Genomic DNA, 18,488 nt, shown 5'->3' on the forward strand with positions numbered 1-18,488 from the left:
GTTCGTCATTTGTAAAGAGCTTTGGAATGCCCTGAGATTATGAAAGGTGGTAAATGTTAGTTTTTCTTTGTACGTAAATGAATGGAGAGAGATTCTCCCCCTCAGCTCCCCCTTATCACACCCAGAAAAGACCAGTTAGAACCAACCAGACCAGATGGACTACAGCCAGAGTTCTGAGCAAGATAGCTGAAGTGTTTGTGGAGACAAAACAACTGCAAATGCTGGAATCCAAAATAGACAGGCAGGAGGCTGGAAGAACACTGTAAGCCAGGCAGCATCAGGAGGTGGGGAAGTGGGCTTTTTAGGTGTAACCCTTCTTCAGGACTAGAGGTGGGCTTGTGGGGAGCTGCAGATAAAGGGGCTGGCAGGGGCTTCTTGGTGTAGTGGGAATAGGGTACGACCTGGTTGATGAATGGGAGGAATAAATCTGGTTGGTGGCAGGGAGCAGTGGAAGGGAGGAGGAGGGGGTGGGAAGGGAAGTTATTTGAAATTGGAGAACTCAGTGTTGAGTCCTCTGGGCTGTTGGTTGCCCAAGCATAAGATAAGATGAGATTTTGTTCCTCTAATTTGTGCTGTGGTTCATTTTGGCAATGGAGGAGGTCAAGGATGGTAATGCTGGAAAGGGAGTGGTTTTAGGGAATGGGCGGTGACTGCGGGTCCAGCTGCGATGCTCGGTGAACCGTTCCCTGAGTTTATGTTCGGTCTCCCCGATGTAGAGAAGACCACATCGGGAGCACCTGATGCAGTAAAGGAGGTTGGAACAGAGGCAGGTGAATGTCTGTCTCACCTGGAAGGAGTGTTTGGGGCCCTAGATGGAGGTGAGGAGGGTGGTGTACAAGCAGGTTTTGCATCTTTTCTGGTTGCAGGAAAATGTACCTGGGGGTCGGGGGAGTGGCATAATCCAAAGATTGTCGAAGGGAATAGTCCTTGCAGAAGGCAGAGATGGGTCGGTAGGGGAAGACATACATGGTGGTGGCGTCTAGTTGGAGTTGAAGAAGTGCTTAAAGATGATGCATTGGATGTGAAGATTGGTGGCGTGGTAGGTGAGGACAAGGTGACTCTGTCTTTACTGCGATGGGAAAGGGATGTGTGTAGAGCAGTGGAACAGGGAATAGAGGCGGTGCAGTGGAGGGCAAGCTGGAGGACGGAGAGAGGAAAAGCATGCTGTTCAAAAATAGGTGGGCACCTGGGAAGTTGGTGAGTGCACGTATCCTCATCTGAGCAACAGTGGAGGAAGCTGAGGAATTGGGAGAATGGGATGGAGATCTTGCAGGATACTGGGTGATATTCATAGAGTCACAGAGATGTACAGCATGGAAACAGACCCTTCGGTCCAACTTGTCCAAGCAGACCAGATATCCCAACCCAATCTCGTCCCACCTGCCAGCACCCAGTCTATATCCCTCCAAACCCTTCCTATTCATATACCTATCCAGTTACCTTTTAAATGTTGTAATTGTACTAGCTTCCACCACTTCCTCTGGCAGCTCATTCCATACACGTACCACCTCTGTGCGCAAATGTTGCCACTTAGGTCTCTTTTATATATTTCCCCTCTCACCCTAAACCTATGCCCTGTAGTTCTGGACTCCCCCACCCCAGGGAAAAGATTTTGTCTATTTACCCTATCCATGCCCCTCATGATTTTGTAAATCTCTATAAGGTCACCCCTCAGCTTTCGACAGTCAAGAGAAAACAGCCCTAGCTTATTCAACCTCTCCCTATAGCTCTAATCCTCCAACCCTAGCAATATCCTAGTAAATCTTTTCTGAACCCTTTCAAGTTTCACAACATCTTTCCAATAGGATAGAGACCAGAATTGCATGCAATATTCCAACAGTGGCCTAACCAATGTCCTGTACAGCCGCAACATGACCTCCCAACTCCTGTACTCAATACTCTGACCAATAAAAGAAAGCATACCAAACATCTTCTTCACTATCCTGTCTACAGACAACTCCACTTTCAAGGAGCTATAAACCTGCACTCCAAGGTATTTTTGTTCAGCAACACTCCCTAGGACCTTAACATTAAGTGTATAAGTCCTGCTAAGATTTGCTTTTCCAAACTGCAGCATCTCGCATTTATCTAAATTAAACTCCATCTGCCACTTCTCAGCCCATTGGCCCATCTGGTCAAGATCCCGTTGTAATCGGAGGTAACCTCCTTCACTGTCCACTACACCTCCAATTTTGGTGTCATCTGCAAACTTACTAACTATACCTCTTATGCTCACATCCAAATCATTTATATAAATGATGAAAAGTTGTGGACCTAGCACCAATGGCACTCCACTGGTCACAGGCCTCCAGTCTGAAAAATAACCCTCCATCACCATCCTCTGTCTTCTACCTTTGAGCCAGTTTTGCATTCACATGACTAGTTCTCCCTGTATTCCATGAGATCTAACCTCGCTAACCAGTCTACCATGAGGAACGTTGTCGAATGCCTTACATACATCCATATGTTCTATGTTCTAAGATCTAAAAAGTTTCCCCCTTACATGTTTTTAAAATCTTTCTCCTTTCACCTTAAAAATATGCCCCCAATCTTGAAATCCCACCCTAGGGAAAAGACACCTACCATATGCAGAAGATGGGTTGAGGGTGGAAATACAGCCTAAAGGGAAAGAACAAGTTGGACAGACATAGGAGTGGTCAATTGGGTCATTAGTAGCTAATAATGGGCTGTGTGTGGTACTAACCCATGTGATGCCAACGCTTGATGTAATGGGCTTGGGTTAAGAATATGGCCTAAGTCCTAAAATTATTGAACATGATATTGAGTCCTGAAGGCTGTAAAATTCCCAGACGGAAAATGAGATGCTCTTCTTCCAGCTTGCTATGAGATTCATTGGAGCACGGCAGAAAGCCTGAGACAGAGATGTTGGCCAAGGAACATGGCACTGTGTTAAAGTGGCAGGCAACTGGTATAGTGGACATTGAAGAAGGTTGCCTCAGAGTACAGAGTAATCTCGATAAAATGTGAGGTGCTGCATTTTGGTAGGACAAATCAGGGCAGGATGTGTACTCTTAATGGTAAGGTCCTGGGGAGTGTTGTTGAACAAAGAGAATTTGGAGTGCAGGTTCATAGTTCCTTGAAAATGGAGTTGCAAGTAGACAGGATAGTGAAGAAAGTGTTTGGTATGCTAGCCATTATGCTTGGTAAGTGCACTGAGTAGAGGAGTTGGGAGGTCATATTGTGGCTGTACAGAACATTATTAAGGCCACTTTTCATATCTGCATTCAAATCTGGTCTCCCTGGTATAAGCAGGATGTTGTGAAACTTGAAAGGGTAGAGAAAAGATTTACAGGGATGTTGCCAGGGTTGGAGGGTTTGAGCTATAGGGAGAGGCTGAATAGGCTGGGACTGTTTTCCCTGGAGCGTCGGAGGCTGAGGGGTGACCTTATAGAGGTTTATAAAATCATGAGGGGCATGGATAGGGTAAATAGACAAGATCTTTTCCCTGGGGTGAGGGAGTTCAGAACTAGAGGGCATAGGTTTAGAGTGAGAGCGGAAAGATATAAAATGGACTTAAGGGGCAACCTTTTTACAGAGAGGGTGGTATGTGTGTAGATTAGGCTGCCAGAGGAAGTGGTGGAGGCTGGTACAATTACAGCATTTAAAAGGCATCTGGATGGCTATATGAATAGCAAGGGTTTAGCGGAATATGGTCAAGATTAGAGTGGTGTTGGAAAAGTACAGCAGATCAAGCAGCATCCGAGGAGCAGGAAAATCAATGTTTCTGGCAAAAGCCCTTCTTGATGAAGGGCTTATGCCCAAAATGTCGATTGTCCTGCTCCTCGGATGCTGCCTGACCAGCTGTACTTTTCCAACACCACTCTAATCTTGACTCTGATCATCAGCATCTGCTTTCACCTTAGAGGGATAGGGGCCAAGTGCTGGCAAATGGGGACTTAATTAATTTAGGATATCTGGTCAGCATGGACGAGTTGGACCAAAGGGTCTGTTTCCGTGCTGTACACTTCCATGACTCTGTGATTCTGAGTGCAAGATGGAAACCTTCAACAAAGTTTATCTTTATATCTGCAACACCCCAGTTTCTCCAATATGAATGAGTTGGACTGAAGGGTCTGCTTCCACGCTGTAAAATTCTATGACTCAATACTTCCAAATGGCTATTCAAAAACGAGGAGAAAGTGAGGACTGCAGATGCTGAAGATCAGAGTCGAGTGTGGTGCTGGAAAAGCAACAGCAGGTCAGGCAGTATTCAAGGAGCAGGAGAATCAATGTTTCAGGCATACGGTCTTCATCAGGAAGGGCTTCATCATTACTGATGAAGGGCTTAGACCCAAAACATCAATTCTCCTGCTCCTCGGATGCTGCTTGACCTGTTGTGCTTTTCCAGCACCACACTCTCGACTATTTAAACACTGTGTGTCAACCACCCAGTAAGGAGTTAAAAGAGTAGAGCTGTTTCCTTCTCCTTACCTGATCACAAATGATTTGAAAAAGAGTACCTCAACACTATTGCTAGGTTTCTTGATACTGGGACAGCATGCTTTATTGGACTTGGGTGACAAGAGTAAGCTCTTCATAAATGTTATTGGGTAAACCTTGAGATAAACAGTTGGAAGTTTTCTGAAAGTAATTTAGCTTAATGCAGGACTTCAGGATAAAGAACTCTATTGCAAAAATAAAGTAGCAAAAGCAGGATGCATATTACAAAAAGGAAGCCTATTCCATCTTGGACAGAATATCCAATCGGTTCCAAATCACCATTTTGTTCCTGTTTCAAAGGCTGATTGAAAGCAATAGAAAGGTAGTGTTTCTGCATGTTTCGTGATTTAATGCCTCCTGGGTTCACCTATAGGGACTCAATAGGGTGGGGCACCTTAAGCTTAACCCTCCTCATTAACCTTTATTAGTTATAGAGTCAGAGTCCTACAGCACAGAAACAGGCCCTTCAGCCCAAACTGGTCCATGCCTACCAAAATGTCCATCCACGCTAAGCCCATTTCCCTGCACTTGGTTCATATCCTTCTAAAACTTTCCTATCTATGCATTTGTCCAAATGTCTTTTAAATGTTGTTAATGAACCTGCCTCAACCACTTCCACTGGCAGGTCATTCCATATGCATACCACCTTCTGTGTAGAAAGGTTACCCCTCAGGTTACCCTTTATTTTCCCCTCTTACCTTAAACTTATTCCCTCTAGTCCTCGATTCCCCAACCCTGGGAAAAAAAACTTAATGCTTTGATCCTGTCTGTGCCTCTCATGATCTTATACACTTCTACAAGATCTGCACTCAGTCTCCTATGCTCTGAAGAAAAACGTCCTAGCTTGTCCAACCACTCCCTATAACTCAGTCCCTTGAGCCCTGGCAACATCTTTGTAAATTTCTTCTGCATTATTTCCAGTTTACTACATCCTTCCTACAGCAAAATGACTAAAACTGAACACAATACTCCAAGTAGGGCCTCACCAACATCCTGTACGACTGCAACATAACTTCTTAAATTCTATACTCAGTGCCCTGGCTGAGGAAGGCTAGTGTGCCAAAAGCCTTCTTCACTGCCCTGTCTACATGTGACTCCACTTTCACAGAAATGTGAACCTGAACTCCAAGTTCCCTCAGTTCCACTACACTCCTTAAGGCCCTACCATTCACCATATTCTGCATCCTTCAGCTTGAAACCATCTGGAATAAACCCATTGGACTAGGAACTGGTAATGGCATCCAAGGGCAGTTACCATAGTGAGTCTGTAACCTTAGTGAGCAGTTGAGTCCTTAAACAATGAGATTTAAAGATTGAAAATTCAATAGAGAAATGACAGGAAAGGAAATAGGTTGAAATGGAGTCAAATTAAGAACAGAAAGAGAAAGAAATTATGGGAAGAAAAATTATTTAAGATTCTGGAGAACAAAAATGGAAAGGAAGAAAGACGGAACTTTTATATTTTGAATATCTCGGAGGACAATTCATGACCTGACAGAGCAACAGTCCATTCTCACTTTCTAGTTCAATGAGGTGGACAGGCATTTAAAAACAACTTTTGTGCATTTTAGGGCTGTGGTGTAAAATTATGTCCCAATACATGTGTGAATCATAATGCAACACATGTATTGGGCCAAGCAGTGGAATGTGGTGAAAGGGTTAAAATTGTGTCCCAATACATGTGTGAATCTAACCGAAAATGGAAGGTGTCGCTTAGTCCCGTGTGAATCTTATTATACACCTTCCCGTGTGAATCTTCTTATCTGTATGTAACCAGAATGGAATGTGTTTTTTAGCCTTGCTCTGCTGTTCACATGAATGTTTATATCTGGAAAAGAGTATATCAGCTGGAAAAGTCTCCAGTTCGGTAGAGTCTGCTCCGGGGTTGCGTTTAACCGCCGAGCGTGGGTTGTTGGCAACCGCTCTACGAGAACTGACGGCTCCCAGTTCCGGTAACACGTAGAGTGAGTATAAACCAGACCCGTTGTAAGTACGAGACCTGGTTGTGGCGACGCTGCGGGGAATAAAACACTTATATTCTAGCAGACTCGCCTCTTGGCTGTTTGTTCTGTGTCAGACTACTTTCCTGCGAGCCTAGTCCTTGACCTTGAGAATTTTTTAAAACAAGGGCCTGTGCCCGAAACGTCGAATCTCCTGTTCCCTGGATGCTGCCTGACCTGCTGTGCTGTTCCAGCAATAAAGTTTCAACATTGATCTCCAGCATCTGCAGACCTCACTTTCTCCTTATGCTAGCAATCACCAACCCTAATTTTCCACAAGTAATTTATATGGCAATTAATGTGCAAATCCAGAAAATTCTTCAACATTACTGGGAAATTAAGGGGTGCATTGTTGTTTATATGAAGTAACAGAGGGTTACAAATCAACCAGAGAGTTCTGGAGAATCACAACCCATTGTGTAAACGTCTCCTAATCTCAATATCCGATTTACAAATTCATACTGCCACACATCACTAACACTGTAATTTTTCAGGCAAGATCTTATCAAAACCTTTCCAATCATTTGGATCATTCTATGTTGTACTGAAGTATTGTTGGGAAAAAAATGTTGCTTTTACATAACATCTTCACAGCCTTGGGATAACTCAAAGCACTACACAATCAATGAAATCCCTTTTAAGTGTCATAATGTAGGAAAGTACCAGTATGTATATGTGCAGTAAGCTTCCAAAAATGAAACCGGGTCTCCTCTTTTGATTACGAAATGCATATTAATTGGGAAACTGGACAGAGGTCACTAGCTTTTCAAAATAAAATCGAGTCATCATTCCTATCCAGCAGGCAGAACCTTAGTTTTAAGTCCCACCTGAACAACAGTACCTCTGAGTGTGCAGTATTCCTTCAGCCTAGATTTGGTGTTCATGTCTCAAGAAAGGGATCTTTAGCACTCAACCTGTTGATTCAAAGCTGGGAGCAACTCACTGACTAACTGCAGACATCGAATTGGGGACTATTCCATTCCAAATGACAGTTATGTCATAACATCACTCAAGAGACTCAAGAAAGGAACAGATTTTTCTCAACATCCAGGTTTCTGAAAGACCATCCTCAAGGGACTGTGCATTCATTGAGACTCGGTTCAGTAAAGGTCATGTAGAGCTCTGGCATTGTTTGCAACATTTCTCATGGATTTCTCAACTGACAAAGGGGACAGACAAATTGCCATTGTCGTGTCAGAGAGTCTTGCCATTAACCATGCCATTTGGTGGTGTCTTATCCTATGAGCTCTAACATAGTCAGAAACTGATTGCATTTTTATTAGATTAGATTCACTACAGTGTGAAAACAGGCCCTTCGGCCCAAAACGTTCACACCGACCCTCCGAAGAGTAACCCACCCAGACCTATTTCCCTCTGACTAATGCACCTAACACTACGGGCAATTCAGCATGACCAATTCACCTGACCTGCACATCTTTGGACTGTGGAGGAAACCCACACAGACGCAGCGAGAATATACAAACTCTACATAGACAGTTGCCCAAGGCTGGAATCAAACCCGGGTCTCTGGTGCTGTGAGGCAGCAGTGCTAACCACTGAGCCACCATGCCGCATTTTAGAGAAGTAATGAAAACAGAAGAGAGGGATCATGCATTCCCTTTCTTAAGGGCACTTATAGTCCTCGCTGTCCAAAAAAATGTGGATCCAGAATTGGACTGACAGACATGCTCTTCACTTTTATGATAATTCTTGATTACCAACCCCTAGTGACTCTGAGCCACAAATAGGCAAAAGAAATCACACTGACCTCCTTCAGTAACCATAAAATACTTCAGTCACCTGATGCTGATCCAGACATAGTATCGGTTTTTGCATCAGATAACCAGAATATTAAATTTAGTTCTTTGGCAAGGACAGTGATTCTCTAGCTAATCTATATGCCCAGATAATGATAGACCAAAGTTTATTTAAAATATATCCCATGTTGTGATGCAGCATTTGCTTTGTCAATTTATTCTACAGAAAGCTAACTTGTTCTGAGAGATATCACCTCTTTCTAAACAGTGAATGAAACACATCTCAATGAGGCTGATTTGATCCATTTGCTGCTTTATCAGTTACTGGATTGAAGTCCTCATATAAATATCAATTTTTTTATTCATTTGCAGGATGAAGGCATTGATGTCCTGGCCAGCATTTATTACCCATCCCCAATTGTTCAGAGGCCAGTTAAAAGCCGACCACATTGCTCTGGGTCTGGAGTCACATGTAGTCTCGACAGTAAGGATGGCAATTTCCTTCCCTAAAGTGCATTAATGAACTGGTTGTGTTTTCACAATAAATCAGCAATGGTTTCAGGGCTATCATTAGACTCTTAATTCCAGATTTTTGTTTGAATTCAATTCCACCATCTGTCTGTGATGGGATTCATACCTAGGTCCCCAGAATATTACTTCAGTCTATAGATTAACAGTCCAGTGAAAGTACCACAAGGGCCATTGTCTTCCCAAGTAAGAAAATAATAAATAAACTGACATATGATACTTAAAAGCGCAATGAACAAGCTATTGAATGGTGAATAAATTAAATTAAGCTTGTTCACTTATAACCCTTTTGCAGCTCTCCCATTGCATATACCTCAACAATGTGTATGGACAGATCATTTTACCAAAGGTAGCTTTGCAACCAAGTTTCATTGTGCCATTTTCACAGATGGACAATTTCCACAGCACTACCGCACTTAGGCGGTAGTGTGGGGGTTAAAAAAAAAAATAAAAAAAGAAAAAAAAAATAACCCTTTTGCAGCTCTCCCATTGCATATACCTCGACAATGTGTATGGACAGATCATTTTACCAAAGGTAGCTTTGCAACCAAGTTTCATTGTGCCATTTTCACAGATGGACAATTTCCACCATAGGGCAGTAATCTGTGAGAGGAGGTGGCAGCGTCATAGCATTGTCACAGGACAAGCAATCCAGAGTCCCAAACTAATGCTCTAGGGCATGGCTTTGTCAGACGATTACATTTGAGTTCAATAAATGTCTGGAACTAAAAACTAGCCTAATTTTTTGAGAGAAAAAAAAAGAGTCTACCTGCTTCTGTAATGTCCTTTACTGAAAGAAATCTGCCATCCATACCTGGTCTGGCTTACATGTGACTCCAGACCCACAGAAATGTGCATCTCACTGCCATCAGATCAACTGGGGTTGTACAATATTACTTATCCAGCGAAACCCATATCCCCTGAATAAATAACAAAAAAAAAACTTCAAGCCGACCAATTAGCTGCTCTCAAAATCAGCTAAGGAATCAAATCTACAGACTTCAAATCTATTTGTCTCAGTCATACATGAAGGTGTTCATCCATCAATAAATTGACAGGTGAGCCTGAATACTGCTTATTTTGTGTGATTACGTACCTGCATTTTTTGGGCAAGTGGGATAGTTGGTCCTAACCTGCGAGATTCTAAATTATTTCAATTAAAATATTTTTGTTGCAACTGTCGTGAGAGCTAGGTTTGTCAAAATTCCAATAATATCACCTTTTGTCCTCCTACTTAATGTTGTATTTTCATGTGCTCAGGTCATTCATTGCATTTTTTATGAAGTTGTTGATGCTAAACACTTCTGTTAGTTGGTGGAGATGTTGAATACTTTGGATTGAATATTGTTCAAGTGAGCTGCTTTTTCCTAAATGTGTGTTTCTTCAATTTTGTTAAAGCACATTCAACTAGGCAAGAGAGGAGTATTATGTCACTCTCCTGACTTGGGCCTTGCAGATGATGAATCATAGAATCCTCTACAGTGTGGAAGCAGGCCATTCAGCCCATCGAGTCTACACTGACCCTCTGAAGAGCATCCCATCCTATCCCTACCTCTATAACCCTGCATTTCCCATGATTAATCCACACATCTCTGACTGCCATGAGTAATTTAGCATGACCAATCTACCTAACCTGCACGTCTTTGTGACTGTGAGAGGAAACCAGAGTACCCACAGAAAACGGACGCAGACACAGGGAGAACTTGCAAACTCCACAAGTTATCCGAGGGTGAAATTGAACCTAGGTCCCTGGCAACAGTGCTAATCACCAGACCACCCTGATGGACAGGCTTTCAGGATTCTGGAGATGAGTCATTCTCTGTAGAATTGCAAACACATAACCATAAGAATTTGGCTCATGGAACCCATTCAATAAATTTTAATTGTGGTCTCAACTCTACATTCCTATCTATCTCCAATAATCTTGTTAGTCAAGAGTGCACAAACTCTGCCTTAAAACTATTCAATAACAGTGACTCCAACATTCTTTGAGACACATTCCAAAGACACGTGTCCCTGTGAGAGAAATCATTTTCCTCATGCAATCTTAAATAGATTTAACTGTGTCCCTAGTTCTAGTCTGCTCCAGAACTGGAAAATATCCTTTCTGCATAACAACCTGTCAAGTTCTCTCAGGATCTAATATATCTCAATAAGGCCACCTGTCATTCTTTTAAGCTGGAGTATTGCTTAAAAAAAGACAAATCTTGAAGCTTTTCACTCTGTACTCGTCAGGACATTTTACAATAGGCAGCAAAGTAAATGGTCAGCCACAGTTATACTGTATGAGAGGAGTGTGCTAATTGGTTGGCTAGTGGACTCTGGTTGTGGGCAAGCAGGAGGCTGAGAGAACACAGCAAGCCAGGCAACATCAGGAGGTGGAGAAGTCAATATTTCTCCACCTCCTTACAAAGGCCCAGCAACGTCGACTTCTCCACCTCCAGATGCTGCCTGGCTGGCTGTGTTCTCCCAGCCTTCTGCTTGTCCACCTTGGATTCCAGCATCTGCAGGGTTTTTTTTGTCTCTAAGTGGACTCTGATTGGCAGGATTGTTGCCATGGAGAAGGCACGGGTTAATTGTGACTGACAGCAAACTGCCACGTTTTGTTTAAATCTTAAAAGAAAAGCAAGTTGACTCTGATTGGTCAGGACATTACCCTGTGAAATAAATCAAAGAAAGGCTGCCAGCTCTTTTATTGAGCTAAAACTGATGTCGTGAGTGTACATGTTCTTTTTAACTGCAAAGATCAATGCCCTGTGTATGCATATGTGTAACTTCTAGTATATACCAATTCACCATAATGAAGGCCTGACTGACAATCCTAATTTGTTTGTCAATGTAATTCTTCTCCCAGTGGCAGAAAAGTGGAGTTGCTGGCTATCAGAGCAGCCATGATCTTATTTAACAACAGAATAGACATGATGGGCTGAATGGCTTGCTGCAGAAATTCATTGTCAGTGTCAAAAAGTGTGGTGCTGGAAAAACACAGCCAGTCAGGCAGCATCTGAGGAGCAGGAGAGTCAACGTTTCAAGCATAATCTTGCCCAAGTACCACCAGAACATTACCTGCCCCACCAGGGGCCTGAACATTTCAGACCACTGCTACACCACTGTGAAGGATGCCTCCCGCTCCATCCCCCACCCTCATTTCGAGAACTCCAGCCACAATGCCATGCATCTTCTCCCGACTTACAGGCAAAAGCTCAAACAGGAGACCCCCTCGTGGATACAGGTCCAGTGCTGGTCGGAGGAAGGAGAGGATCAACTCCGGTGCTGTGTGGAATCGCCTGATTGGGGCCATGTTCAAACAGTCCGCAGATACCTTGGACGGGTACGCCATCACCGTCACAGATTTCATCAGCAAGTGTGTGGAGGATTGCATACCGAGGAAAGCAACAGGACCAGACAGAGTACTAGACCGTGCACTCAGAGCATGTGCACATCAACTGGCAGAGGTCTTCTCGGACATCTTCACTCTCTCCCTGCAGCAGGCCACTGTCCCTGCCTGTTTCAGGAGGACCAACATCATCCCTGTCCCTAAGGAGGCTCATGCAGCATGTCTCAATGACTACCGCCCAGTGACCCTAACTTCAGTGGTCATGAAGTGCTTTGAAAGGCTGGTCATGGCATTAGTGTCAAGATTAGAGTGGTGCTGGAAAAGTACAGCAGGTCAGGCAGCATCTGAGGAGTAGGAAAAAATCAATGTTTCGGGCAAAAGCCTTTAATCAGGAATGGCTTTTGCCTGAAATGTTGATTTTTCCTGCTCCTCGGATGCTGCCTGACCTGCTGTGCTTTTCCAGCACCACTCTAATCTAGACTCTAATCTCCAGCATCTGCAGTACCCACTTCCTCCTGGTCATGGCATTAATGAACTCCAGCCTCCCTACTGCACTTGACCCACTCTAATTTGCGTATCAGACCAACAGATCTACGTCAGGTGCCCTATCAATTGCCCCTCACTCTTCCCTAGAAGACCTTGACGCCAAGAACAGCTACTTAAGAATCCTACTCATTGACTACAGTTCAGCCTTCAACACTATTATCCCCTCAAGACTGATTACTAAACTTAGTGATCTCGGACTAAGCCCCACTCTCTGCAACTGCATCCTCAGTTTCCTGATCCATAGGTCACAGTGAAGAATGGGGACAATATTTCATCCTCACTAACACTCAACACTGGAGCCCCTCATGGGTGCATACTCAGCCCCCTACTGTACTCACTGTATACCCATGATTGCGTCACCAAATACCAGGTGATTGCCATTTACAAGTTCATTGATGACACCACCATAGTCGGTCAAATCTCAGTTGGTGACGAAACAGACTACAGATGGGAGGTGGAAGTCCTGGAAAAAATGGTGCATTGAGAGCAACTTAGCTCTCAATGCTGGCAAAACCAAGGAACTCATTATTGATTTTCCTCAGGATGTTACTCATGCCCTCCTACACATTAACAGCACTGAGGTGGAACGAGTGGAGGGCGTCAAGCTCCTGGGAGTGGTCATCCACAACAAGCTTTCTTGGACTCTTCATGTGGATACACAAGTTACAAAGGCCCAACCACATCTCTTCTTCCTCAGGCAGCTGAGAAACTTTGGCATGACGGTGAATACCCTTGCCAACTTTTATAGGTGTGCCATCGAGAGCATTCTGTCTGGATGTATCATTACCTGGTATGGCAACTGTACCATTCAAGATCGGAGACAGTGACAGAGAGTGGCAAACTCGGCCTGGACAATCACAAAGGTCAACCTTCCATCTCTAGAATCGATCTACCAGGCCTGCTGTCAAGGATAGGCCGCCAGCATTCTCAAAGATCCATCCCAGCCTGGCAATGCTTTTCAACAACCTCTACCATCGGGGAGAAGGTACAGAAGCCTGAACACACCCACCAGCCGGTTTCGAAACAATTTATACCCTACTGTTGTTAGAATACTGAATGGACTCACAAACACTTAACATTCGCCTGTACCTGTGTTTTTGTTTCTGCTGTTGTGTACCTATTATTTACTTATCTATGCTACTTAACTCTGTGATCTGCCTGTATTGCTCGCAAGACAAAGCTTTTCACTATGCCTCGGTACACGTGACAATAAATTCAATTCAATTCAATTCAATTCAATAACTTCTTCATCAGGAATTCCTGATCAATGGCTTATGTCCGAAATGTTGACTCTCCTGCATATTGGATGCTACCTGAGCAGCTGTGCTTTTCCAGCACCACACTTTTTGACTCTTATCTCAGTCCTCACTTTCTCCTGTGGAAATTCATCACCCACTGCAATTGAAAATGTATTCAATTGGCTGTAAAGCACTTTGGGATAGCCTGGAGCTCATAAAAGGAGATGAAATATTTATGAAGCATCTTTATTTTTAATAGTATAAAGACAACTCTTTTTTAAAATCTCCTTTTGGGACTTCATAAGTATAGGAATTAATCAGTGAATTGGTCAGGTCCAGGTTTTTTACCATTCTGTGCAGAATCATTTGATCTAGTAATCAGGATGATAATTGTGCAGTAGTGCCTTCAGTTATTGGTCATTGAACTGTTTGTAAAAGACACAGAGGCAATGTCCAACTGATAGTCGGTTGGAAACTGATTGATAAGGCAAGCTGTTTCAGCAGGATATAAACTACAGGGTCAAAGATTGCTGGCACCTGATTTTAACTGGTTTATTCTGCTTAGCTCAGCTTGGCACTTGACAGAGGGTGAAATCTAACTCAGCAATGGAGAATGTCCACACTGAAGCATTCAGAAGTAAATGGAGTTCCCACTCATCTGGTAAGGCCGCAGCCCATTCATTCAAAAGTAGATTCTGGATTAGTGGTGCTGGAAGAGCACAGCAGTTCAGGCAGCATCCAAGGAGCTTCGAAATTGACGTTTCGGGCAAAAGCCCTTCATCAGGAATCACGTCACGGCATGTATTCCTGATGAAGGGCTTTTGCCCGAAACGTCAATTTCGAAGCTCCTTGGATGCTGCCTGAACTGCTGTGCTCTTCCAGCACCACTAATCCAGAATCTGGTTTCCAGCATCTGCAGTCATTGTTTTTACCTCAAAAGTATATTCCATCTATTTCAGGAGACGTCAGATATCCCAGTGAGCACAGGGAAGATTTGGCTTTTATGTTTTTTTCCTGTTTATGTTTTGTAATTTGTTTAATAAAGTATACAGTTTACAAAAAACAGTTAACATTTACAGCTGTATACAACAGCAATTTGACAAGGGAGAGGAGCTGCAAAGCCAGGTCCCAAACCCTACCATTCAACCAGTTTACAGGGACATGAAGACAAACCTCAAATCCCAGTTCTACATATAAAAGATAGCGACAATGACATTTGTACATGAGACAAAACTGTTACATACAAAAGTGCAGACAATACAGACCCAGCAAGCCCCCGACTCTCAGTGCAGACAATACAGACCCAGCAAGCCCCCGACTCTCCCACCTTCCGACCAGTCTAAGGCAGCCCTCCCCTACACACCTTCCGGCTCTCGGTCCACCCCATGCCCCTTCCAGTTCTCGGTCCACCCTGACAAACCTTTTGACCACCTCTAGGACAGCCCGGCCCGGTACCCACCAGGGGTGACAGCAGTCAGGACAGGCTACCCACCTTCCAGCTTCACTAACCACCCTCAGCACCTTTCGACCACCTCTGGGACAGCCCGCCCCGGTACTCGCCTGGGGTGACAGCGCTGAGGATGGCTACCCGCCTTCTGGCTCTCGGTCTGCCCCTACATACCATTGGCTCTCACCCATCCCGATGCACCTCCAGCTAGTGGGCTATCCTGGCACACCTTCTGGCCACCTCCAGAGCAGCCTGTCCCCTTCCCTGGGATGACAGCGTGCAGGGTAGCCCACAAGCTTTCCAGATCTCACACAGCCCCTACGCACCTTCTGGCTCTCAGCTGCGCTGACAACTTTCGACCACCTCTAGGATGGCCCGTCCCGATTACCCCTTCTCAGGGCGACAGCGCTACACTGAAGCATTCAGAAGTAAATGGAGTTCCCACTCATCTGGTAAGGCCACAGCCCAATCATTCAAAAGTAGATTCCGGATTAGTGGTGCTGGAAGAGCACAGCAGTTCAGGCAGCATCCAAGGAGCAGCGAAATCAACGTTTCGGGCAAAAGCCCTTCATCAGGAATCACGTCACGGCGTGTATTCCTGATGAAGGGCTTTTGCCCGAAACGTTGATTTCGAAGCTCCTTGGATGCTGCCTGAACTGCTGTGCTCTTCCAGCACCACTAATCCAGAATCTGGTTTCCAGCATCTGCAGTCAGTCATTGTTTTTACCTCAAAAGTATATTCCATCTATTTCAGGAGACGTCAGATATCCCAGTGAGCACAGGGAAGATTTGGCTTTTATGTTTTTTTCCTGTTTGTTTTGTAATTTGTTTAATAAAATATACAGTTTACAAAAAAGAGTTAACATTTACAGCTGTATACAACAGCAATTTGACAAGGGAGAGGAGCAGCAAAGCCAGGTCCCAAACCCTACCGTTCAACCAATTTACAGGGACATGAAGACAAACCTCAAATCCCAGTTCTACATATAAAAGATAGCGACAATGACATTTGTACATGAGACAAAACTTACATACAAAAGTGCAGACAATACAGACCCAGCAAGCCCCCGTCCCTCCCACCTTCCGACCAGTCTAAGGCAGTTCGCCCCTACACACCTTCCAGCTCTCGGTCCACCCCATGCCCCTTCCAGTTCTCGGTCCGCCCTGACAAACCTTTTGACCACCTCTAGGACAGCCCGGCCCGGTGCCCGGTACCCACCAGGGGTGACAGCAGTCAGGACAGGCTACCCACCTTCCAGCTTCACTAACCACCCTCAGCACCTTTCGACCACCTCTGGGACAGCCCGCCCCGGTACTCGCCTGGGGTGACAGCGCTGAGGATGGCTACCCGCCTTCTGGCTCTCGGTCTGCCCCTACATACCATTGGCTCTCACCCATCCCGATGCACCTCCAGCTAGTGGGCTATCCTGGCACACCTTCTGGCCACCTCCAGAGCAGCCTGTCCCCTTCCCTGGGATGACAGCGTGCAGGGTAGCCCACAAGCTTTCCAGATCTCACACAGCCCCTACGCACCTTCTGGCTCTCAGCTGCGCTGACAACTTTCGACCACCTCTAGGATGGCCCGTCCCGATTACCCCTTCTCAGGGCGACAGCGCTCAGAACGGCCTACCCACCATCTGGCTCTCGGGCCGACTGGCATCAGGGTGGCCTACCCACCCTCTGGCTTTCAGGACAGCCTACCAACCTTCAGGTTCACAGGATGGTCTACCCACCCTCCGGCTCTTGGGGTGACAGCTTTCAGGACGACCCATGAGCCTCCCAGCTCACAGTAAGTCCTGCCAGACCCAGGGACACGCAAGACAGTGCAAGTGATAGACCCAACAGAAATCACATACAGTTAATTACCAAAAAAAAGAGTCCTTTCTGGTACACAGTCCAAATAGAGTCTTCAAATATAGAGTCCATTCCCAGAAATGGAGTCCACTCCAGGTTTTGAGGTGCATTGTCCAAAATGGAGTCCACTCCAAACTAGAGACTACTCCTGAAGGCAGCAAATGCACATCCCACAGCACACAGGTGTTCAGTCTCCATGGAGCCCTGGCCCAGCCTTGGAAAACCAGGCCCACTCACAGGAACATAGTACATTGTACAGGTGCAGTTAACTCACAGGGGTTTGATCCACTCCGGAAACAAAGGTCTTCTCCCAAACTCCAGGATACAGCAAGTGCTCACCTCCCAGCACACGCACAGGTGCTCAATCTTCAGAGGCCCAGTCCCATGGCTAGGCCTCCCCACTGGAACAATCCCTCTGGTAAAATGTATGTCTTCCACAAGAGCTCAGTCCAAACACCAATAAAAAAGTGAAGACACATACAAAAAAACAAAGGAAACTAGAGTCCAAGGGCTAAGCTCTACCACTAAAATTAACATTATCCTTTTCTCAAAAAAAAAGAGAAGAGAGTAACACACAGGCTGTAACCAGCCAGTGAAACAACAACCCCCTAATGAGAACTGAGTTACACCTGAAACACATTATGTGCATCAGGAGTGTAACAATCAGTCCTCACTAAAAGGAATGCCAGTTAACAAACTGGCTAAATAATTCAGCCAGTTCAGGAATCAGGTTTCCTCTTCCAAAAAAAGGGAAGCAGAAACTAACAGTAACATACTGACTATAACACTAGCCAGCACAGAGTCAGTTCCCTAAAAAAAAGAAAGCTCCACTTACATCAACCCATGCAACTGCCATCCAGAACAAAGCTGTTTCTGAACTGGGGACCTTTCGCGTGTTAGGCGAACGCAATAACCATTACACTACAGTAACGTGCCACACATGATTTGGCTTTTAAGTAGCCAACACAACATTGTTCACCAATAAAGGATTAAACATTTTAATTGACATAATCAAAATTATGAATAGTTTTGATAAAGGATTGGGGCTGATGTAGGCAGTATCTTGGGATTTTGGGTATCTCCCCATTGGTTGATGAGTAGGTGAGAGATCCATGCTGCTAACTTATTGGGAAAACCCACCGAACCCAAAGCAACTGGACTTTGTTGAGGCTAGCAACAACGGTATCAGGACCCCAGGGCAGAGAGCCCGCCCACTGAGAATGACTGACCAATCCCATAGACTAGTGGCCCTTTCCCTCCACAGTGCCGCTGTAGAGGCTGTGGCTGCTGCTGGAATGACAGAGAGCAATGGAACAGAGG

General features: G+C 44.8%; 1 protein-coding gene across 1 annotated transcript in view; it reads right to left on the minus strand.

Annotated features, from left to right (window-relative positions):
* Positions 1-18,020, minus strand: part of thnsl2 (threonine synthase-like 2) — a 60,341-nt gene extending 42,321 nt beyond the window's left edge. The window contains exon 1 of the mRNA XM_043694841.1: positions 18,004-18,020. Coding sequence (XP_043550776.1) covers positions 18,004-18,005 — 2 coding nt within the window. The 5' untranslated portion in view covers positions 18,006-18,020. The remainder of the gene's footprint in view (positions 1-18,003) is intronic.
* Positions 18,021-18,488: the final 468 nt, after the last annotated feature.

Source organism: Chiloscyllium plagiosum, chromosome 1 (genome assembly GCF_004010195.1).
Source record: "Chiloscyllium plagiosum isolate BGI_BamShark_2017 chromosome 1, ASM401019v2, whole genome shotgun sequence".
Classification (NCBI taxonomy): Eukaryota; Metazoa; Chordata; class Chondrichthyes; order Orectolobiformes; family Hemiscylliidae; genus Chiloscyllium; species Chiloscyllium plagiosum.